Raw genomic sequence first — 22,716 nt, 5'->3', positions numbered from 1 at the left:
GGCCATGAGTTCAAATTCCTGGACCATCACAAAACAACAACAAAATAACAAAAAACACACATACTTTAGAAACTTGTAGATATAAAGACTTATAATTGTATTTCCTTGATAAAATCCAGGTAGAAGAACTTTATCTGAAATAACACTTAGCTTTACTTTCTTCTCCATGACTTCAATATTAGTGATTGAACCCAGGGTCTCACATATACTAAGCATATGTACTCACTGAGCTACAATACCTGTTTTATAATTTTTTTTTTGGTATGAATGTGCTGGTACTAGAATTTGAGCTCAGAAAGACTATGTCTGTCATGCTCTTGCTCAGATTTTTTTGTTCACTTGTAGCTGGTACTCTACCACCTAAGCCATGCCTCTAGGTTCAGTTCCTTTGCTGGTTAGTTGAAGATGATTTCTTACAGATTTTTCTACCAGGGTTGGCTTCAAACTGTGATCCTCAGATCTTAGCCTTGTGAATAGCTAGGATTACAGGAGTGAGCCACTTGTGCCTGATTCAGCTTTATATTCTTGGTAGGAAGCTGTAATATTAGATAAACAGTAAAAATTCTCACTTGTAAGTATTATTTTGTTAAATAAATGTATTTACTTAAATAAAGCAGAATACATACATTCTTAGTCAATAAGCCAATAATGAAGATATTAAATAGGCATTGTGACTGAGTGGGTCAATATTAAGAAGCTTATGTTAGCTGACCTAAGTTGTGATTCATGTACAACTTATCCCTAACTAAAAAATTTAGAACAGCTCCTGAGTTTAAACAAATGTCTTTAGATTACAATAGTTATTAAGCATTTTACTTTTAAAAACGTCAGGAACAAATTTCATACATTTTTTGGGTTTTTTTTGGGTCCAGTCGTGGGGCCTGAACTCTGGGTTTGGGCACTGTCCCTCAGCTCTTCAGCTCAAGGCTAGTGCTCTACCACTTGAGCCACAGCACCACTTCCAGCTTTTTTCTTTTTGCTCATGTGGTGCTGAGGAATCGAACCCAGGGCCTCATGCATGCAAGGCAAGCGCTCTACCACTGAGCCACCTTCCCAGCCCAATTTCATACATTTGTATCAAGAGAAAAGAATGTTTTTCAAATATTTACCTTCCTAAAAGTCAATTTTAGAGTGAAAAAATAGGAAGAATACAGGTGGTTCATGCTTATAATTCTAGGTGCTCAGGAGGCTGAGATCTGAAGGACTGGGACTCAAAGCCAGCCTGAGAGACTTCATGTCCAAAATATTCAGCAAAAAATAGGAATAGAACTGTGCTTAAGCAGTACAGTGTCAACAGAGCAAGCAAGTTGAGTAAATACCAGAGTTTTTGAACATTGTTTTTTAAAAAACATACATATATATATATATACATACACATACCTACTGGTTTTTAAAAATACTTAAATATAAATTTTAAATTTAAAACAAAAAAGAATGTTATAATAGGAGACACTGGGTTTTTTTTGGTGACAGTCCTGGGACTTGAACTCAGGCTCTTGGCATTGTCCCTGAGTGTCTTTGCTCAAAGCTAGTGTTCTACCCCTTGAACTATACTTCTGGCTCCCCGCCCCCCCACCGCCCTTTTTTTAATAGTTAATTGGAAATCAGAGTCTCACATACTTTCTTGCCTGGGCTGCTTTTAAACTGTGATCCTCAAATCTCAGCCACTTGAGTAGCTATGATTACAAGCACGAATCACCAATGACCAGTTTATATTGTTTGTTTATTTATTTTGTTGAGTCATAGGGCTTGAACTCCGGGCCTGGGTGCTGTCCCTCAGCTTTTCAGCTCAAAGCAAGCTCTCTACTACTTGAGCCACAGTACCACTTCTGGTTTTGTGGTGGTTACTTGGAGTCCCATGGACTTTCCTGCCCCGGCTGGCTTTGAACCACAATCTTCAGATCCCAGCCTCCTGAGTAGCTAGGATTATAGGCATGAACCACCCATGCCCAGCAACATTGTTTATTTTCTAGGCTTTGTTTGAACTCATGACCCTCTTGCCCCAGTCACCCAGGTTCTGAGATTACAGATGAGTGCTACCATGCATTACTGAGTCAAATTTTTATTTTTAGGTGCTGGTTTGAACTCCGGGCCTAAGCACTGTCCCTGAGCTCTTTTTTGCTCATGTCTGGCCCTCTACCACTTGAGCCACAGCTCTACTTCCAGGGGTTTTTTAAGGGGTAAATTGGAGATAGGAGTCTCATGAACTTGAACCATGCTCCTCAGATCTCAGTTTTCTGAGTAGCTAGGATTACAGGGGTAAGGCTCCTCAGATCTCAGTTTTCTGAGTAGCTAGGATTACAGGGGTAAGCCATCTGGCATTACTAAGTAAATTTTAACAAGAAGACAAATTTGATTGTTAGTTTATAAAAATGAGAGCATAAACAATATAGTAAATGTTTTATAACACTAATAAGTTATTAAACTACTTGAGAATCTTATCAAAACAATCTAATATATCATCATGAATTTCATATTTTGATGAGCAAATTCTGAGGCTTTCTTCTTGGGATATCTTAACCTTCCCAATTAAAGATAATGCAAAAGAATTTCCTAAATAAGAAGATCTATTCTGGCCTAAGAAATTTTCTAGGGCTATCACATAGAAAGAGTACTAAGAAAGAAAACAAACTACTAGTAATAAAAATTTATTGAGAATTTATAAAATCTTTTTTTTTTTTTTGTAATTGAAGAAGCTTTCCTTTGTTATCCATCAAGGTCCTAGAACTTTTTGTCTGGAATTCTGATATCCACAGTTCTGGTTACCTATAACACCTATTTTATGTAGTTGCTTACAAGCATCAAAGGCCACCCTCACCTGATGCTTGGCCGGATCTATGCCCTCCAAAATAGTCTTCATGTCCTCCTGCTTGTCCTGTGAAAGGAAAAAGAAGAACTCACGGAACTTATTCCAAAATGAAAATCACATTTGGCCATGAAGACCTTGTGACCAATACTTCAAGTGCTGGTTTCTATTAACTAAGAAACTTCAACTAAAATGATCCTTATCTGTAAAGACTATGATCTCCTGAGCAGAATTTGATTTTTGAAGGCTATGATAATGCAGTTTTAAATAAAACTTCAATATAAACCATCTCATGTAAAATATAATTCTGCTGAATTATTTGCACTCATCCTTGGAGAACACAACTTAAGAATATTTAACCAAGGATAAGAAAGATGGAAGAGATTTAGAGAATGTGAAAAGCTGAAGGGAAAGCTGGGCACTACTGTCTGACACCTGTAATCCAAGCAACTCAGGAGGCTGATAAGACCGGGAGGACTAAAGTTTGAAGTAAGACTAAGCAGAAAAATACGAGGCTAGATCTCCAATTAGCCAACATGGTGCTGGACGCAAGTGGTGGAGCGTCAAATGTCAGGAAGAAATCCAGGTAAACTCTGGCTCTGAGCTCAAGCCCTGGCAACAGTATGCGCATGCATACACATGCGCGTGCTCATGTGTGTGCCCGCACATGCACACGCATGCGCGCACACACACAATTGGTAAATACAGTAATATAAACAGTAATGTAGCTTTTTCCTTCACTGTAAAGGTACTTAGTGCTTTTTAGTCACTGACTATAGAGTATATGAAGTCTCCGGATAAAGGAAATGTGGCCTAGAGAGGGCTTTGCAAAGGAGAACATCTATCAGCACTGTAAGTCCTGTGAAATCATTTGGTCTGAAAGTGTCAATAAATCTAGAAGTTTTTTTTTATAGCAATAGAAGTTAATATTAAATTATCCATAATTCTAACAGACATTTTAAGTGACAAAAAAGAAATATCCAAAAAAAAGGTTCCCCACCACTAACTGAGTGACTCCAGTTTCCTAAGTAGTATACTTACTGTAAAGAATGCATGTTCCTATGATAAAGATTTAGTAAGAAAGTATTTCAAGACACTTGTATGCTATGAAGAAGCTACCAAGACTTACTTCTTCTCCTTGATCCTTTCCATATTACTTTTAACAAACAAATATTATTCAAGCAAAAATAATAAGCAGAAAGAATCCACCATGGAACCTATCAAGAAGTCTCTACAAAATTAGAAATGAATTAAGATATTATTTTAGCGGTGGCTCACGCCTGTAATCCTAGCTACTCAGGAAGCTGAGATCTGAGGATCGTGGTTCAAAGCCAGCCCAGACAGGAAAGTCCGTGAGACTCTGAACTTCCATTAACCACCAGAAAACCAGAAGTGGTACTGTGGCTCAAGTGGTACAGTGCTTGCCTTGAGCTGAAGAGCTGAGGGACAGCGCCTAGGCCCAGAGTTCAAGCCTCACGACCAACACCCCTCCCCCCAAAAAAGGGAGGGGGCAGGCAGGTGCCAGTGGTTCACACCTGTAATCCTAGCTCAGGAGGCTGAGATCTGTGGACTGCAGTTCAAAGCCAGCCTTGGCAGAAAAGTCCCAACCAGATTCTTATCTCCAATTCTCCAATGAACCACTCAAAAATAGAAGTGGCACTGTGGCTCAAGTGGTAGAGCACTAGCCTTGAGCACGAAAGAGACTCAGGGACAGCACTCAGGCCCTGAGTCCAAGCCCAACAACCAACTAGAGGGGGGGGAGGGGGAGAGGGAGGGAGGGAGGAAGGGAGGGAGGGAGGGAGAGAAGGAAGGAAGGCATTGACAAGGGAATTGGACAAATTATATTCATAAATATCTGAAAACATATTCTTAATTATCTAAAAATTAATGTCAAAGAAAAACTTAAGAAAAAAAGGATAAAAAAGGAAAATAAGGAAGGGGAATAAAAGAAATCTAGAGAATTAAGTGTCATTGTTACCCAAGAACATTCAAAAGAATCAAAAAAACAAAACTTTCTATCTCCAACTTTATGAAAAGACATATTGTATGGTCTCCTTTCCCAAACTATTAATAGTTACACGACTAACGTAAAATAGTTCAGAAAAGTTTTAAATTTTGCTGGGTACCAGTGGCTCATACTTGTAATCCTAGCTACTCAGGATGTTGTGATATGAGGATCACAAGTTCAAGCCAGCCCAGACAGGTTTTCTTTACTAGACAAAATGGATTTGTTCCCAGGGATGAGCACTGAATGAAAGGGATTAGGGATCCTGAAGAAACAAAGTTGTGAAGACGATTTCAAATCTTTTTAAAGTCCTCTTTAAATTTCTTTTTGGATCCACTGCCCTTAGCACACGATTTCTTTTTGGATCCACTGTCCTCAGCACACTTACTTTCTTGGAACCTTTATTTTTTCCAGCTGCCTCCCTGTTTCAGTCGTTTGCCCCTTGTCTTTCTGCTGAAGGCAGCAAGCTTCCAGGTCTGGAGAGGTTACTGAACTTCATGGCATCATTGGTGGTTTTTCAGTGGTGGCATCTGTGGAGTCATTTGATCTAGTAGGTGGAACAGACTGTTGGGCTCAGGTCTTGGGGTGGTGTAATGGTTTGGGCTTGGGCAGGTTGCAAGTAGATGGCATAGGATGGACCCAAAGGGCCTGAGGTAGGATCATGGGCACCGCTGATGACAAGGGATTAAGGATCAGAGGGACCACCCGTTGGCACTGGGTATGGGATGGTACCATACCAAAAACTATAACCGAGCATTTGCTAGGATGTCCAGAGGAGCCACTGGTCTGTAGTGCCCAGATCTTGCTAGCGGTACTTTCTTTCTGGATTCAATTAACTCTGCATTCGTCATTTTTGCGGTTTGAAATTCCTGTATGCCTGGATGTTCCTACTTATGTTTCCCTGTAGCACTGGGAATGACGAGCTTTCACTACAGCACCAGACACTAAGATAACTAAGGCATGCCACCACATCTAGACATTGGTTCAGATGGAGTCTCCTTTACTTCCTGATTTGGCTGGCTGACTTCAAAAAAAGGATCTCCCAATCTGTCTCCCAACTAGCCAGGATTAGAGGACTGAGCCACTAAACAGGCCTCAACTTCAGTGTTTAAAAGGGTGTTTATTGACTATTTCAAGCCAAGTAATTTAGTAACAGTTTTGTAAAGACACCAAAATATGAAAAATCCATTACAGAGAAACAAGATTAAGTGATCTCAAAGTCTTTTACAAAATAGTTTTTTACAATCTAAGTACTACAGAATGTGTACTACAGAATATATTTAATAAAATTTTCTTATAAGTTTACATCATATTACAGCTATAAGCACAACAAATCATAAAAAAAACCTGAGCCCACTAAACACATGCCATGCAAAAATTTACAATCTTTATTCAATATATAATATTTCCCTCTGTAGTTAATTCAGAGTTGGACATAATAGCATGGAGATTTGTCATTTGTTCAAGGCGCTCTGCAAACAAGTTAAATTCAATGATTCTGGAATAGCTAAAACAATTCTGTACATTAAAGAGGGAGAACACTTTAAAAAAACAAAACAAAACAACAACAACTCTACAGCCAGGCATCAGTGACTCATGCCTTAAACCTAGCCTGAGCAAGAAAGTCGATGAGACTCTCATCTCCAATTAACTACCTGAAAGCCAGAAATGGAGCTCTGGTTTGAGTGGTAGAGTACTAGCCTGAAGCTCACGCATATAATCCTAGCTACTCAGGAGGCTGAGATCTGAGGATCATGGTTCAAAGCCAGCCTGGGCAGGAAAGTACCTGAGACTCTTATCTCCAATAAACCGCCAGAAAACCAGAAGTGATGCTGTAGAGCGCTCGCCTTGAGTTGAAGAGCGCAGGGACAGCATCCAAGCCCAGAGTTCAAGCCCCACAACCAACAAAAAAGAAAAAAGCTATGGGAAAGCACCTACGCGCGCGCGCGCGTGCACACACACACACAGACACACACAGACACACAGACACACAGACACACAGACACACAGACACACAGACACACAGACACACACACAGACACACACACAGACACACACACAGACACACACACACACACACACACACACACACACACACACACACACACACACACACACACACACACACACACACACACACACACACACACACACACACACACACACACACACACACACACACACACACACACACACACACACACACACCCCAAGTATTCAAAGTGGTCTATATACAAAAACTAAGCTGGTCCAAAAGTTAAATAAGTAGATATTATTCAAATTTATGTAATTACTTTTGAGACAAAGCCTAAATAATCCAAATAATTCCTACATAATATTCAATGTGCTAAAATATAAATATTTTAAATATAGAAATACATATTTCTATATTCTCTCTCGAGTTCTATATTTCTCAATATATCTGTTTCTTCTAGAAAAATAAGTTAGAAATATAAATATTTCAAATTTGAAACATTTTTAAGCTTAGAGAAAATGAAGCTTCAAATAACTGTTTTAAAAATGTAATTACAAGTCGGGTGCCAGTGTTTCTCGCCTGTAATCCTAGCTACTCAGGAGGCTGAGATCTGAGGATCACCGTTTAAAGCCAGCCTGGGAGAAAAGCCCCCATGAGCTCTTTTCTCCAATTAACCACTCAAAAACCAGGAATGGCACTGTGTCTCAAATGGTAGAGCGCTAAGTCTTGACTCTGCACAAAGAGGCTCAGGGACAGTGCCCAGGCCCTTAGTTCAAGTGCTAGGATTCGGGGGGGAAGGGGGAGGAAGGTCCCAAAACTTTAGTTTCATCTCAGGAAACAATACAAGAAAACTAAACTTTTATATTAAAAAGGTTTTAAACCACAATAAATATTTTCCAGAATGAGAGAAAATCTTCTCCAGCTATTTATCCAGAATATACAGAGCTCAAAAAACTAAACAGCTCACTAATCAATGAGCAAGCAAATTAAAGAGACAGTTCTCAGAAGTATGAATGACTGATATATAAAGAAATATTCAACATCCTTAGCCACAAAGGAAAGTGAATAAAACTTTGCTAAGATTATATCCCACCCCAAATGAGAAAGGCAAACATCAAGAAAACAACAAATGCTGTGAGAGTGCAGGGTAGACTATGGGGGCAGGGGTGGGAAGAGAAGAAACTCTCATACACTATTGGTAGAAATGTAAACTAGTTGAAACTTCCATACTTTAAATAAGTATGGAGGTTTCTTTAAAAACTAATAAATAGACCTACCTTATGATCTTGCCATACCACTACTGGACATATATCAAAAGGAGTATAAGTCAACAACAAGAAAGATATTTTCACACCCATTATTAGAACACTGTTCACACTAGCCAAACTAGAATCAGTTGATGAATGGATAAAGAAAATACATACATATATACCATAAAGTATTTTTAAACCATAATAAATATTTTAACACATCCGGTACAAAATATCTTAAAGAATAGAATAAAGCAGATTGACTGATTTTTGTGGTGCTGGGAATTGAACCCAGTGCTTCATAGACTAGACAAGTATTCTACCAGTGAGCTAATTCCCCAACTCCTAACTCTTTCTACTTTGAGTATGTGGAGAAAAACAACACATAAGGGAATTTTCTTTCTTTGGTCTATAGTAAAGCCTGAAATTATAAAATTTATTTATAGCTTTTAAATACTAAAATTATCATAATTTTTTGCACTGAAGAATTATGACTACTAAAAAATAAGATGACTTTTTTCTACCATAAAAAGTATAATATTAAGCAGAGACATCTCTCTACAGACAAAACTCATGAAGTAAGCATGTAACTTAAAAAAAAAACAACTCAAGGCATGGGCACTGTCCTTGAGCTTTTTTGCTCAAGGCTAGTGTTTTGCCACTTGAGTCACAGCTCCATTTTTTTATTTTGGTACTTAGTAGGAGATAAAGAGTCTTATAAACTTTCCTGCCCAGGCTGGTTTTGAACTGTGACCCTCAGATCTTAGCCTCTTGAGAAGCTAGTGTTACACCAGTGCCCTGCTCACACCTGTCTGTGTGTGTGTGTGTGTGTAAGAGAGAGAGAAAAAGAGAGAGAGACAGAGAGACAGACAGAAAGAGAGACAGAGAGACTGAATGCCTGGGGCTTGAACTCAGGACCTAGGAACTTTCCCTGAGCTTTTTTGTTTTTCCTTTGAATAGTGTTCTATCACTTGAGCCACAGGCTCCACTAAATGGCTCTTAACACTAAAAGACCTGTTTGTTGTAGGCCCCAAAGCTTGGACCCTAGTCAATGAAAGTAGGGTCTGCAGAGTCCTACTCCCCAGAGAGACTTGGGTCTGGCCTACCCTTTGACATATTACATGGTGAACATATCACTAAATTTATGATATATCTAATAAATAGCAGCTTAAAAAGTAGGACTATCAAATGGGGCTGGTATGAGAAGGAAATTAATAGTTTTACCTAGGAAATCAATTTGCTCTATTAATCATTACTTCAAATGTAGTCAATACATGCAACAACTACAAGTGGCCAAACTATTTTATTTTATTCAAAGAAAGCAAACTATTGATCTTTATCAATACTTTCTAGATGTTAAATATAAACAAGTGCTTACATTCATGCAAAAATATTTCAAATTTAAAATATCTTACTAAATCGGCCCCTGCTTGAAGTAAAACATCTGCAACATCCGTGTGTCCATTTTCACAAGCATAGGTTAGGGCAGTGTCTCCTGTTGCTGTTGTAGCATGTACGTTAGCGCCTAACAAACAAAAAAAGCACAAGTTTACTTTGTGAACTGTAGAATTAGATGGTCCAATTTTGCAATCTGGTGAAACCAAAGAATTCAAAATGTAAAACATCATCAGAATACATTTTAGGAAAGTGGAGGTGTGGCATAAGTGGTAGAGTTCCTGCCTAGATAGCTAAGGCCCTAAGCTCAAGCTCTAGTACCAGCAGAGGAAATAAAATTCAATTAAAATTTTAAAAAATTAAAGAACACTCTTATTTCAAAAATGCTTTCAGCCTCACAAAAATGTACTAAACATAATTAAACCAAATTTGTCTATATATCCCTAAATAAGATACACCCTAAAGAATAAAAGAGCTGCAAAAACAAATCAAAAGAGTTTTTAAAGTTTTTGGAAATCATATTGATGCTAGTGTTGGTCTGGATTCTGAAACATCTCTATTGCATTTGTGGAACAAGTCAAATAACTACTTGGTAAGAACCAAAAGTTTTGGCATGGTTAAGAAAAAAATTGAGGTTAAGTAAAAATCTTACTGTTCTGAATTGGAAGTAGTGACATGAATTCTAGATTTTTGTTTTGTTTTGCTTAGTTTTCTGTCAGTTGAGGGGCTTGAACTCAGGGTCTGGTCACTGTCCCTGAGCTTTCTGACTCAAGGCTAGCATTCTACCACTTTGAGCCAAAGCTGCACTTCCAGTTTTCTGGTGATTAATTGGCAGTAAGAGTCTCATGAATTTTCCTGACTGGCTGAGTAGTCAGAGGATCACAGATGAGTCACCAGTGCCTGGCCCAAGATGTATTTTTTTTAATCTCTACACAAAATATATATTTCCTAACTTGACCCATTGAAAAGGCTTAGAGATACTGAAAGACCAAACAAATGTATTTCTAGCTTACACTGTAGTCTCAATATCACTAGCTAGTAAGTAAAATAGAGCTTTTTGGAGAAATAATTGAATCTAAGAGAGGAGCAAGAATAACATGAGCCTGTTTATCAGAAAGCAAGAAAACTATCAGAGACTACAAATGAAATCACTGTAAAAAAAGAATTCAGAGCTAATCTTGTTTCTACTTACAGCTCCTACAATGACAGGTATATAGTATTATGTTCAGCTTTATATTGGTTAAGAAGGTGTCACAAAATATTGTACCTGTGCTGGCCTCAAACCTCAATCTTCCCAATCTCAACTTCTTGAGTAGCTATGATTAAAGGTATGAGCCACTGAATCTGACCTAATTTTATATCTAATTGATAAATAAGTCATATATATTTATGAGGGGTACAATATGATATTGTAAAGTATGAATACACTGCAATAATTAAATCAAGAAAATTAACATGTTGATCACCTCACTTTTTTCTTTTTGTGAGAATATCTCAAGTCTACTCCTCTAGAAATGTGAAATTCATATTTCAATATTTTTAACTATAGTTACTCTGCTGTGCAATAAATCACTAAACTTATTCCTATCCAACTGAAACTCTATCTCCTTGTCAACCTCTTCCCCCTTTTTTTCCCTCAAAGCTAGCACTCATCACTTGAGCCACACCACCACTCTTGGCTTTTTGATGGTTAATTGGAGATAAGAGTATCACAGACTTTTCTGCCCAGGCTGACTTTAAACTGTGATCCTCAGATCTTTGCCTCCTAAGTAGGTAGGATTACAAGTGTGAGCCACTGGTAGCCAGCTCTCCTGTTTCTTTTAACAATATTTACCTCATCCAGCCCATCCCTACTCTAGGAACCATCATTCAACTCTATTTATAGTTCAATATATTTGGATTCCACATATAACAAGTGTTATTTTATATTTTTCTTTTTGTACTACAAGACATTTTTAAAACCACATACCAGCAGCCAGCAAATATTTAACCAACTCCAGGTGTCCCTCCTGAGAAGCCTCCATCAGAGGAGTGGAGCAGCCAAGTTCTATATCTGCTCCTGCCTTAATCAGAAAGTCTGCAACTTCAGAAAATCCTCCACAGCAAGCCAAGGTAAGAGCAGTTTCTTGGGTTTCTTCTGTTTGGGCATTTATATTTGCTCCTGGTAAGAAAATTAAGAAGAAAAGAACTACTTTGAACAATAATAAAGATATTCTGATTTGTGATAGATAATCATCTCTACCTTCTATCTTCCCTTTCAGGTATTCAAAAGTTACATTATCATCAGTGCTAGTGCAAAAACACAAAATATTCTAGTGTGTTAAGATTCACTGATACCTAACATAAAACACCCAAAGAAAACTAATTTTGTTAATGAAAGAAGTACAACTACTTTACCTTGTGCTAAGAGCAGTGCCACCATCTCTTCATGTCCTTCCCGAGCAGCTTCCATCAAGGGAGTGTATCCTTCGTCATTAACTTCTTCAAGATTTGCTCCCCTTTCAATAAGCAAAGCTGCCAATTCAACATGTCCTCCACAGGCAGCTAGTGTCAGTGGAGACTCAAATGAATCTGCAGGCATGTTCACTTGAGCACCACTATCCAAAAGAAGACGTGCCACCTCTACATGTCCATCCTGCAAATTTTCAGAGGTAAAGCAAAAAGAGAAAATTTTCGTTTAGACATTTTTTTAATGGGAGAAGCAAAGCAAGAGATTGAAGACAAGAAAATTAGAGGATTTAGTTTAGATAGCATATACATTATTATGCCCATCTAAGCCTTATCCAGTCATTAGCATTACTTTATAAATAATATTTAAAATTATTTTACCTTAATTTTTACCAAATCTCACATTTTTTTCAATAGAATTAGGCTTGGTAACTTACAGTTACATTTAAATAATTTTGAGTTTCATTTTTTCAAATGATTTTCAGGAAGAAGTTATATAGGGGTTTGAATTAGGGCCTCTTCTTTGGTTGGTGCTCTGTCACTTGAGCCATACCTCCAGCATAACTTTTTGCTGGGATTCCTAAGGATGGAATCAGACTTTTCTCCTTAGGTTAGCCTCAAACCTTTGATCCTCTGTATCTCAGCCTCCTGAAAAGCTAGGACTAAAGGTAAAAGCCACCAGTACTCATTTATGATCGTGTATATGTGTATGTTATCTGAACATGTATGCATGTGTTCGCACATGCCAATCCTGGAGTTTGAACTCAAAAGGCCTGGGCAATTGTCCCTGAGCTTTTTTGCTCAAGGTTATTTAGCATTCTACATTTGAGTCCCAGCTCTACTTCCAGATTTTTGGTGATTAATTGGAGACGAGACTCTCATGGACTTTTTGTCCAGGCTAGCTTTGAACCATGATCCTCAGATACTTACTTTTTCAGTAGCTAGGATTATAGGCATGAGCCACCAATGCCTCTCTCAGCTATGATTTTTTAAAATTAGCACCTTAGTTGTACAGTGGTAGGGGGCAGTATTATGATACTTCTAAACATGAATACAACATATCCTGATCAAACTCACTTCCTCTATCATTCTCCCTTACCTTTTAAAACAATTTTAACAGGTTTCATTGTTTTATTGTCACATAAACTACTTTGCTAATAAACAGCTTTGACCATTCACTCTCTTCAGTCACCCTTCTTCCTTCCATTGGTATCTACCCTTCTACAACAGGGCAGGTTATACTTTCTGTCTGTATTAATTGTACTAAGGATTTTACCATGATATTTCAGATATGCATATATTATATATTCTAATTAAAAAATTTATTAACAAGGGGTTTTCACTGTGGCATTTCCATTGACAACTTGAAGGCACACGCCTTCACAGTTCCCCTTAAAATAATTTCAATGTTTTCCTGTTCTATTTTCAAACATGCATTCCCATATTCACATCATTTACCTGTATTTTGGCTCTCCCCTTCCCAGTTTTGCCTGTCCCACCCAAACCTATGTTACTTTCCTATTGTTTTATTTTCTTTCTTATTTAGTGTGTATTAACTGTACCATGCAATCACATTAAGTTATTTCAGATGTGCACATATTATGTTTTGCTCAGAATAACTCTCTTTAGTGCCTTCTCTCTTTTTTTTTTTTGTTGGTCGTGGGACTTGAACTCGGCCTGGGCGCTGTCCCTGAGCATTTCAGCTCAAGGCTAGTGCTCTTCCACTTGAGCCACAGTGCCACTTCTGGTTTTCTGGTCGTTTATTGATGATAAGAGGTTCATGTATGTTCCTGCCTGGGCTGGCTTTGAACTATGATTCTCAGATCTCAGCCTCCTGAGTAGCTAGGATTATAGACGTGAGCCACCGGTGCCTGGCTAGTGCCTTCTCTTTCCTGCTTCTTCAAACTTTCTTATTAATAACAGCTTAAGATTCCTTATGCCAATGGCTACATATATAATTACAATATATTTCAATATTATTCACCCTTCATCCTTTTTTCTAATTCTCTTTTTCCACATTCTTTTTCTTTGGAGATACTGGGGCTTAGAACTTGCTAAGCAGCACTTAACCACTTAAGCCATACCTTCAAGTCCTTTTTACCACTGTTTTTGTTTTTGCCAGTCCTGGGGCTTGAACTCTGGGCCTGGGTGCTGTACCTGAGCGACTTTTACTGAAAGCTAGCACTCTACCCCTTGAGCCACAGTGCCATTTCTGGCTTTTTCTGTGATTAATTGGAGGTAAGAGTCTCATGGACTTTCCCGCCCAGTATGGCTTCAAACCAAGATCCTCAGATCTCAGTCTCCTGAGTATGAGCCAATGGCACCCAGTATCACTGTTATTTTTGAAACAAGGTCTTGCTATTTTTGCTTGACTAGACTAGACAATAATCCTTTTATTAAATGCTTCCTGCCACACTACCACAGTCAACATTTTGTTGTTGTTGTTGTGATAGGGTCTCTTTTTTTTCCAAAATGGTCCAAAAAGGTGATCCTCCTGATCTTGGATTCTTGCTTGACTAAAACAATAGGCATGTATTACTGCATCCAGCTATTGATTAAGATGGGATCCTGCCCAGACAAAGCACTTCAAACTTGATCATCCCAATTTGTACTTTCTGAGTAGCTAGGATTGTAGGCATGAGCCACCAGAGCCTGCCTTGAATTTCTGCATACTTTTAAGGAAAAAAAAAACTGTTGAATTCATAGTAAACAATACCTCAGGGGCTGGGAAGGTGGCTCAGTGGTAGAGTGCTTGCCTTGCATGCATGAGGTCATGGGTTCGATTCCTCAGCACCACATAAGCAAAAAAGAAAAAAAGCCAGAAGTGGTGCTGTAGCTCAAGTGGTAGAGTGCTAGCCTTGAGCTGAAGAGCTGAGGGACAGTGCCCAGGCCCAGAGTTCAGGCCCCACGACCAGACCACCCCCCCCAAAAAAAGTAAAAAACAATACCTCAAAATAATTACTATTTTACAAGTACTAGGTCAAACATACTCTCACATTCAGAGGATGTTAAGTTTAAGTTTAGAAACTTTCTTGTATCTATTTTAGAAACAAAGGCCTGGCCAAAAAAAAAAACAAAAAAACTAAAACCTAAAACAATAACACAACAACCTCTATGAAGTCATTCCCCTCTGGGAATATGTTTCCAGGATAAATCTCTGTGGACTGATACTACCCTATATTTTTCCTCATTAGAGAAGCTTGTTGCATTGAGGCACAGAATTTTACAAAGATAGGAAAATAAAGACCCAACCATGTTTTGCTGGCTCATGCTTATAATCCTAGCTGCTCAGGAGGCTGAGATCTGAGAATCAAGGTTCAAAGCCAGTCCAGGCAGGAAAGTCCATGAGACTCTTACCTCCAATTAATCACAGAAAAAGCCGAGTGCTAGCCTTGAGCAAAAGGTGCTCAGGGACAGTACCCAGACCCAGAGTTCAAGCCACAGGACTGGCACACACACACACAAAAAAGACCTTATTTACTTGTAAATAACTGTACTATGAGTCTATTTTCATAGATAGTAAGGCAATTAACACAAACATTCTTATGGAATGTTATTCATTTTATCTCTTTATCACCACACTACAACACAAAGCTCAGTTTCAAATTTTTGACTTCTAAATTTATTTAGGCCTAATGATCATTGTGGCCATATAAAGTCACATGTTATATTGGTCTATATTTCAAAAATGCTAAAATAATCTTTAAAAATTTAATTAATTTAACACTTGAGCAGTTCGTGTGTGTGTGTGTGTGTGTGTGTGTGTGTGTGTGTGTATGCATGGGCAAGGAGTACAATGCTGTATGACTGCCTCCTATATGCTATGGCAAGTGTTTGATTTCTGAGCTACATTCCTACTCCAGGGCAATCTGTTAAAGAAATCTTTTTTTTGGGGGGGGGGGGAGGGGGGTGGTCCAGTCGTGGGGCCTGAACTCTGAGCCTGGGTGCTGTCCCTCAGCTCTTCAGCTCAAGGCTAGCACTCTACCACTCGAGCCACAGCGCCACTTCCGGCTTTTTTTTTCTCTCTGCTTATGCGGTGCTGAGGAATCGAACCCAGGGCCTCATGCGTGCAAGGCAAGCACTCTACCACTGAGCCACCTTCCCAGCCCAGAAATCTTTTTTTTTTAAGATCCTGGTACTGGGATTTGAACTCAGGGGCTAATGATGATGCCCCTGAGGTTTTTTTTTGCTCAAGGCTAGTGCTCTACCACTTGAGCCACATCTCCACTTCTGGTTTTTTATGGTGTTTAATTGGAGATAAGCCTCTCACTGACTTACCGACACCAGCTGGCTTAGAACCACGATCCTCAGATCTCAGTCTCCGAAATAGCTAGAATTACAGGTGTGAACTACTAGCACTGGTCCACATCCTGCTTTTTAGTGGTTAATTGGAGATAAGGGTCTTACAGACTTTGCTCACAAGGCTGGCTTTGAACTTTAATCTTGGTATCTCAGCCTCCTTAATAGCTAGGATTACAGGTGTGAGTCACTAGTGCCCAGCTCATTAAGGAAATCTTAATTAAAGGTATATTTCAGTGTCCATCAAGTGTTTTATTATCCTTAACTCATAAGCATAGTTTGGGTCCCTTTTGACATATCAAACTTTCACATTAAATTTTATTTATAATATTTAATATTTATAAGTAAAGTAAAATGTATTTTAGTCAAATTTAACAATCTGGTGTACTGAGTTATCTGGCATATGAAACTCTTCAAATTGAAGGAAATATATGTTTTACAATTCAAGAGAATTGCTATTATGTGTAACTAGCATCTATGAGCTCTAGTAAATTGTGCTAGTTGAAATTTACTTGGATTTTTAAAAGATACTCTATAGATTCTGTTAATTTTATACATCAAGAGAGTAAGTGTAATAGGTACTCTTTGAAACTAATAAACACTGCTTCTGACAAAGGAAAAAATAAAATTTTTTTATAAGTTAATATCTTAGAGGTATATTATCAGTATTAGAATTTTAGTTGGTCTTAACTATGGAAAAGTACCTAACACATATGTACTTCATAGGTATTTCCTTACAGAAGAAGAAAAATGGTTTCTGGATTTACAGTATTAAAGGTGATATAAAATGTTTGGAATAAAAGTATAATTCTATTTGGGAATCGTGGTATATGGCTATACTTGGGAAAATGAGGCAGGAAGATTTTAAGTTCAAGGCCAGCCTGGGATAATAGTGAGACTCTGTATAAACAAGTGTGTGTGTGTGTGTGTGTGTGTGTGTGTGCACGTGTGTGTGTGTGTGTGTGCACGTGTGTGTGTGTGTGTGTGTGTGTGCGTGCGTGTGTGTTTCTATTTTTGTTTTTGTTATCACATGTTGGAAAGGACCTCATATTTGAGCTATACCCCCAGCCCTTAATTGTAAATTTTTATCTTCAAAAGAAACAACATGCTTTAGAGGTTATTCAGAGGTTATACCCAATGTATATTTTGGCATCAGTTTTTACTCTGAAGCTATACAAATATTAAAAATATATTTACCATCTCTGAAATTAGTTTTATCAATAATACCTCAAACCCAACAGTATTATATTAAGATTATATGTTGATATCCTCTTGCCAAAGCACATTTATTAAAGCTTTAACTGTGTTTAATTTAGAATTGGCTTAACAAACTATACAAACCAAACACCAATTAGTAATTCTCAGCAGATTAAAAACATATGACTTTTTTTCCCAGAAAAGGTCAGGTGAAAACAATTAAAATTACCATGCAAGCCTCCATTAAGGCAGTGTGCATCTCATCAGTTTTGTGCTCTTGATCGGCACCAGCTTCAAGTAGGAAGCGAACCATATCCAAATGGCCTTCAGAAAGAAGTTAAAGAATTGACTATCAGTTAAATGAATAAATGTTAAAATGAAGAATCTACATACAATTTATGATAACTTATTTGGAATTCAATAAATAAATGACAGTTCTACAAAGCCAACCCAAAACAATAAGCAGGCTCTCATTAAAGTTCTATTATCTAGGTATTAAAGACTTTAATTGGTCAAAAACAAAATTCTACTTAAGTAAAGCAATAATATTTATTATTTTCTTCATATAAACTATTTATCAAATCAAAACACTGAAATCAAATAGAAAGCCAGGTAAAGTATCTTTAAGTTATACTTCTAGAAAAAATACTTTAAAACGACCATAAACTCACTGTGACAAAAAGCAGGCATAAAAATTTCCATTTAATATAATTATAATCTTCTTGATACATTTAATAAAAAGCCTTAACAGCCAATAAGAAAAAGACAAACACTCCAGTAGAAAAATGGGTGAAGGATATGAAATGGTAATTCAAAAAAGAAATACAAATGAATATTAAACTAATAAAAAGTTATTAACCTTCCTATTAAAGAAATACAAATTAAAATGAAACACCATTTTATTCAACTATCAAAATGGCAAATATTAAAAAGAATGATAATACCCAGTGTTGGTGAGGGTGTAGGGTGGGATAAAGGGCATTCTCAAACACTGCTGGTGGGAGTGTAAATTGATTCAACCTTTCTAGAAGGCAATTTGGCAATATGTATCAAAAGCCTTAAAAATGTCCATACCCTTTGACCCAGCAATTCCACTTCCAGGAATTTATCCTAAGGAAATAATCAGAGATTAGGCAAAAATGTCTGCACAAGGATGTTATCACAGTGTTTTTAATAATAGTGAAAAACTGGGAACAATTCAAGTGTCCAACAATAGGCAATTATGGTGTATCCATATGATGTATTTGGCAGAGACTGCTAGTTCCCTACCCAATAGCCATTCTTTTTTAATAACAACTAATTTTTATCTAGGTGACAACATACATGACTAAAATGATTGCCCATCCCAGCCTTTATTGGCCAGTGAGAAGTAATCAGGAATTACAAGACAAAATTCTAGGAAGACTCCTGAAAAGGAGCTTACTAAATTGGAAGATACTCCCTATTTTGCTCTGTCCTCTTCATCTGTCCTAAAATATGGATTGCTGGGGCCCTACTTACTCTCTTGGCTTCCAGATAACCTTGAGGATAGAAACTACATACTAGCATGGTAGCGCAGAAAAATAAAATTCTGAGATCTTGATGACAACTGAACTATACTCTATAAGCCCAGATAGCTTACTTTTGAGCTTTTTTTATCATTTAGATTTTCTGATGTATGTAGCCAAATCAACCCATAAGGCAACTGAAATATTATCCAATTATCAAAATTGTGTTGCAAGAACATTTACTGAGATGAGAAAATGTTCATGATATACAGCTAAAAAAAAGCAGACTATAAAAAAGTGTTGAGTAAGACTGTTGTGTTTCATATATGTATTTATATATTTATTTGTTTATTAACATATCTAAAAACATACTGGAAGTACACAAACTAAAATACTGATTACATGATTTTTTACCTTTAGATGGCAGCAGCACATGTAATTTTTAAATTTCTTCATACTATTTCTTATCTTTTAGGTTTTCTGTGCTACATGTATTTTTATTTGTGGGTATATTACTTTTAAATAAGGGTTAAAAATCATATAAAACAAAAGTTATTAAGTAAAGGAAACTTACATCTATATTAAGTGGTTTGGTTGACTTCATAGCTAATTGAATAAATCTAGTTAAAATAATAAAGAAACATATACTGGGAAACTACTATAGAAAATGCAGGCTAAAATGGGCTTTATATATAATTTTTTCTAAATAACAGGAAAACAAACAATATAAATACTCAATACTCAAATATTTAAAGTTGTTATGAAAAAATTATAAATATTCATACATGATTAGAATACCTTTGTAGCATGCAAGTGTAAGAGCACTTTCTTTAAATTCGTTAGAATGAGTGTTGATGCCTGCACCGTGATCGAGCAGAACTCTGGCAACTTCCACATGACCTGCACTGGCTGCTTCCATTAAGGGTGTATGTCCATTTTCATTATGATCTTCTATATTTGCACCTTCATTAAGTAACACTTTCACAATATCAACAAATCCTCCAGCACAGGCATAAGTTAGTGCAGTATTTCCTACCAACAAAAAGACAAAATTATAACCCAATAGATACAACTATGATTATATTACAATTGGAGTTATACCTCTTCGATTCCCTTTAGGGGTGAAAAATCTTTTTTTTTTTTTGCTAAGGACCATTTGGATATTTATAACATCATTCATAGGCCATACAAAATTATCAATTCAGGCAGACAGACCAGGAGCAGCAAGAGATGCATACAATGTCTTCCCTGTCATAAGTTTATTAAATCATCTCCAAGACCTTGTAAGTCCCACAGGCAGGCCACATGTTGCTTATCCCTGCCTTAAACTATAATATCTTAAGTATTTTGGTTAGCAAAGTATCTTATTTCTCACTGACTAACTGATTTTCTTGAAAACCTAATACAAAAGACCAATGTATAAACAATATAAAATGTTCTAGAAAAGGCATATCTATTCTAGGGACAGAGAATAGAACCCGGGCTGTGTGAAATCAAGAAGACTGAAATGGACATATTTTTGTAGCAATGGAAACATTCTAGAAATAGATTGTACTGATGATTGTACTTTAGAAATCTACTAGAAAATTACTGTACATTTAAAATGTGAATCTTATAACATGTAAATTATACCTCAGTAAAGCAAAGGATCTTTAGGTTATATAAAAAAAAAACAACCAGCAGCTATATTTGTGCTGGGCCTCATAAACACAGGTAGAGGGTTGGGGTAGCAATTCAGAGGTATAATACTTGCCTAGGAACACACACACACACACACACACACACACACACACACACACACACACACACACACACACACACACACACACACACACACACACACACACACACACACACACACACACACACACACACACACACACACACACACACAAAATCATCATCATCATCAGGAATATTATGAATTTTTTTAATGTAAGATTCTTCTAAGAGGAAAGTTATCTAGCAACAAACAAAAAGTATAAATAAAAGCAAGTAATGAAAATGATGAACACGGGCTGGGAAGGTGGCTCAGTGGTAGAGCGCCTGCCTTGCAAGCCTGAGGCCCTGGGTTCGATTCCTCAGCACCATATAAGCAAAAAGAAAAAAGCCGGAAGTGGTGCTGTGACTCAAGGCACGAGCCTAGAGCTGAAGAGCTGAGGGACAGCCCAGGCCCAGAGTTCAGGCCCCACAACTGGACCAAAAAAAAAAAAAAAAGAAAATGATGAACACATCTCTACATCTCCTTACAAAGATGTGCTGGCTGAGGGACTAGAAATCTAAGCCATCCTCCGTCTTTTCATGTTCCTCATGTAGCTCAAGTGCAGATCTGTTTTTGGCCCAATCTAATTGCTTTGAAGTACAGAAAAAAAGACTCTGGGAATCTGTGTTTTTAAATAATCTCCCTAAATCATTCTGATACAAAGGCAGAAGTAGTTTGTGAAGCAAAATGAACGGATAAACACATTTAAGAATAAACTTGATTAGGAATTCACTGGTGGAAGATGAAGCAATTTCTTTTTCTTTTGGGGGGGGGAGGGGAGTCCAAGCGTGGGCCTGAACTCTGGGCCTGGATGCTGTCCCTCAGCTCTTCAGCTCAAGGCTAGCGCTCTACCCAATTTCTTTTTCTATTTTTCCAATGAAGAATGAGTTAAGGCCATCAGTGAAAGTGAGGAGGAGAGCAGAAAGTGTGAGGAAAGGATTTCTACTGTCCAGTTGAAGAGAGTAGTAAGGATCAAGTGATATATATACATACTGCTTGATATGTATCCTATCTCTTTATTTTATTTCTTTGAGAGAGAGGGTCTCATTCTAAGATCAGACCCTCAAATTCATGCCTCAGCCTTCTGAATGCTGAGTTGGGCCACCATGCCCAGAATTCCAACCTCCTTTTTTCAAAAGATGCTTAAATAATGTTTTACAAACTGTGTTCCAAATAACTTCAAAGTTCACCCCTTGCCAAAGGTTCCCACTGACATTACAGAGATAGGTTTTCCTCTCCATTCTGTGGGCCTATGCTCTCATCTATCCATACTTTAGATCAGCTCCTTTTTTTGGGGGGGGAGGAGTGGAATCCGTTTGTGGGCCTGAACTCTAGGCCTGGGCGCTGTCCCTCAGTTCTTCAGCTCAAGGCTAGTGCTCTACCACTTGAGCCACAGCACCACTTCCGGCTTTTTTCTTTTTGCTTATGTGGTGCTGAGGAATCGAACCCAGGGTCTCAGGCATGCAAGGCAAGCCCTCTACCACTGAGCCACCTTCCCAGCCCCAGATAAACTCCTTTTTACTCTGAACTACTATATGTGCCCAATATACCATTTTGTTTAGATATTGGTGAATTCGTGTTGTATATATGTTACTTTTTATTATCTCTGACTAACCGGTAACCTATTTCAAGACAAAGATTATACTTGAGCTGGATGCCAATGGCTCATACCTATGATCTTATTCCTCAGGAGGCTGAAATCTGAGGATTGAGGTTTGAAGCCAACCCAGGCAAGAAAGGCTGTGAGACTCTGATCTCTACTAAACTACCAAAAAAAGCTGGAAGTGGATCTGTTGCTCAAAGTGGTATAGCACTAGCCTTGAGCAAAAGAAGCTCACACACAACACCCAGGCCCTGAGTTCAAACTCCAGGACCAGCACCAAAAAAAGACTATACTTAATACATCTCCAATTGAGAAATAAAAACAGACAGCAAATATATTCTGATAAAATTAAGTTAAAAATATTTATCAAGTTTTAAATGTGTCTGTATTATTCTTCAATACCAAATACATGCTTTCTAACATAAAATTTTCTAATTTCCTTAATATATTACATATTTGTGGAAAAAGGGATATTCTGATAGCGTTTAT

General features: G+C 37.5%; 1 protein-coding gene across 3 annotated transcripts in view; it reads right to left on the bottom strand.

Moving 5' to 3' along the window:
• The window catches only part of Ankhd1 (ankyrin repeat and KH domain containing 1), a 135,052-nt gene that overhangs the window by 75,561 nt on the left and 36,775 nt on the right, over nt 1-22,716 (bottom strand). For 2 of the 3 annotated variants that reach the window (XM_070036165.1, XM_070036164.1), the window contains exons 6-10: nt 19,661-19,894; nt 17,605-17,699; nt 11,829-12,066; nt 11,401-11,592; nt 9,452-9,561 (exon numbers count right to left, since the gene is read on the bottom strand). In XM_070036165.1, coding sequence (XP_069892266.1) covers nt 9,452-9,561; nt 11,401-11,592; nt 11,829-12,066; nt 17,605-17,699; nt 19,661-19,894 — 869 coding nt within the window. Of the gene's footprint in view, nt 1-2,818; nt 2,876-9,451; nt 9,562-11,400; nt 11,593-11,828; nt 12,067-17,604; nt 17,700-19,660; nt 19,895-22,716 lie in introns of all 3 variants that reach the window. The other variant, XM_070036163.1, reaches the window with a different exon arrangement.

Source organism: Dipodomys merriami, unplaced genomic scaffold (genome assembly GCF_024711535.1).
Source record: "Dipodomys merriami isolate MVZ:Mamm:240054 unplaced genomic scaffold, mDipMer1.0.p SCAF_27, whole genome shotgun sequence".
Taxonomy (NCBI): Eukaryota; Metazoa; Chordata; class Mammalia; order Rodentia; family Heteromyidae; genus Dipodomys; species Dipodomys merriami.
This window is presented reverse-complemented; position numbering and strand designations above follow the sequence as displayed.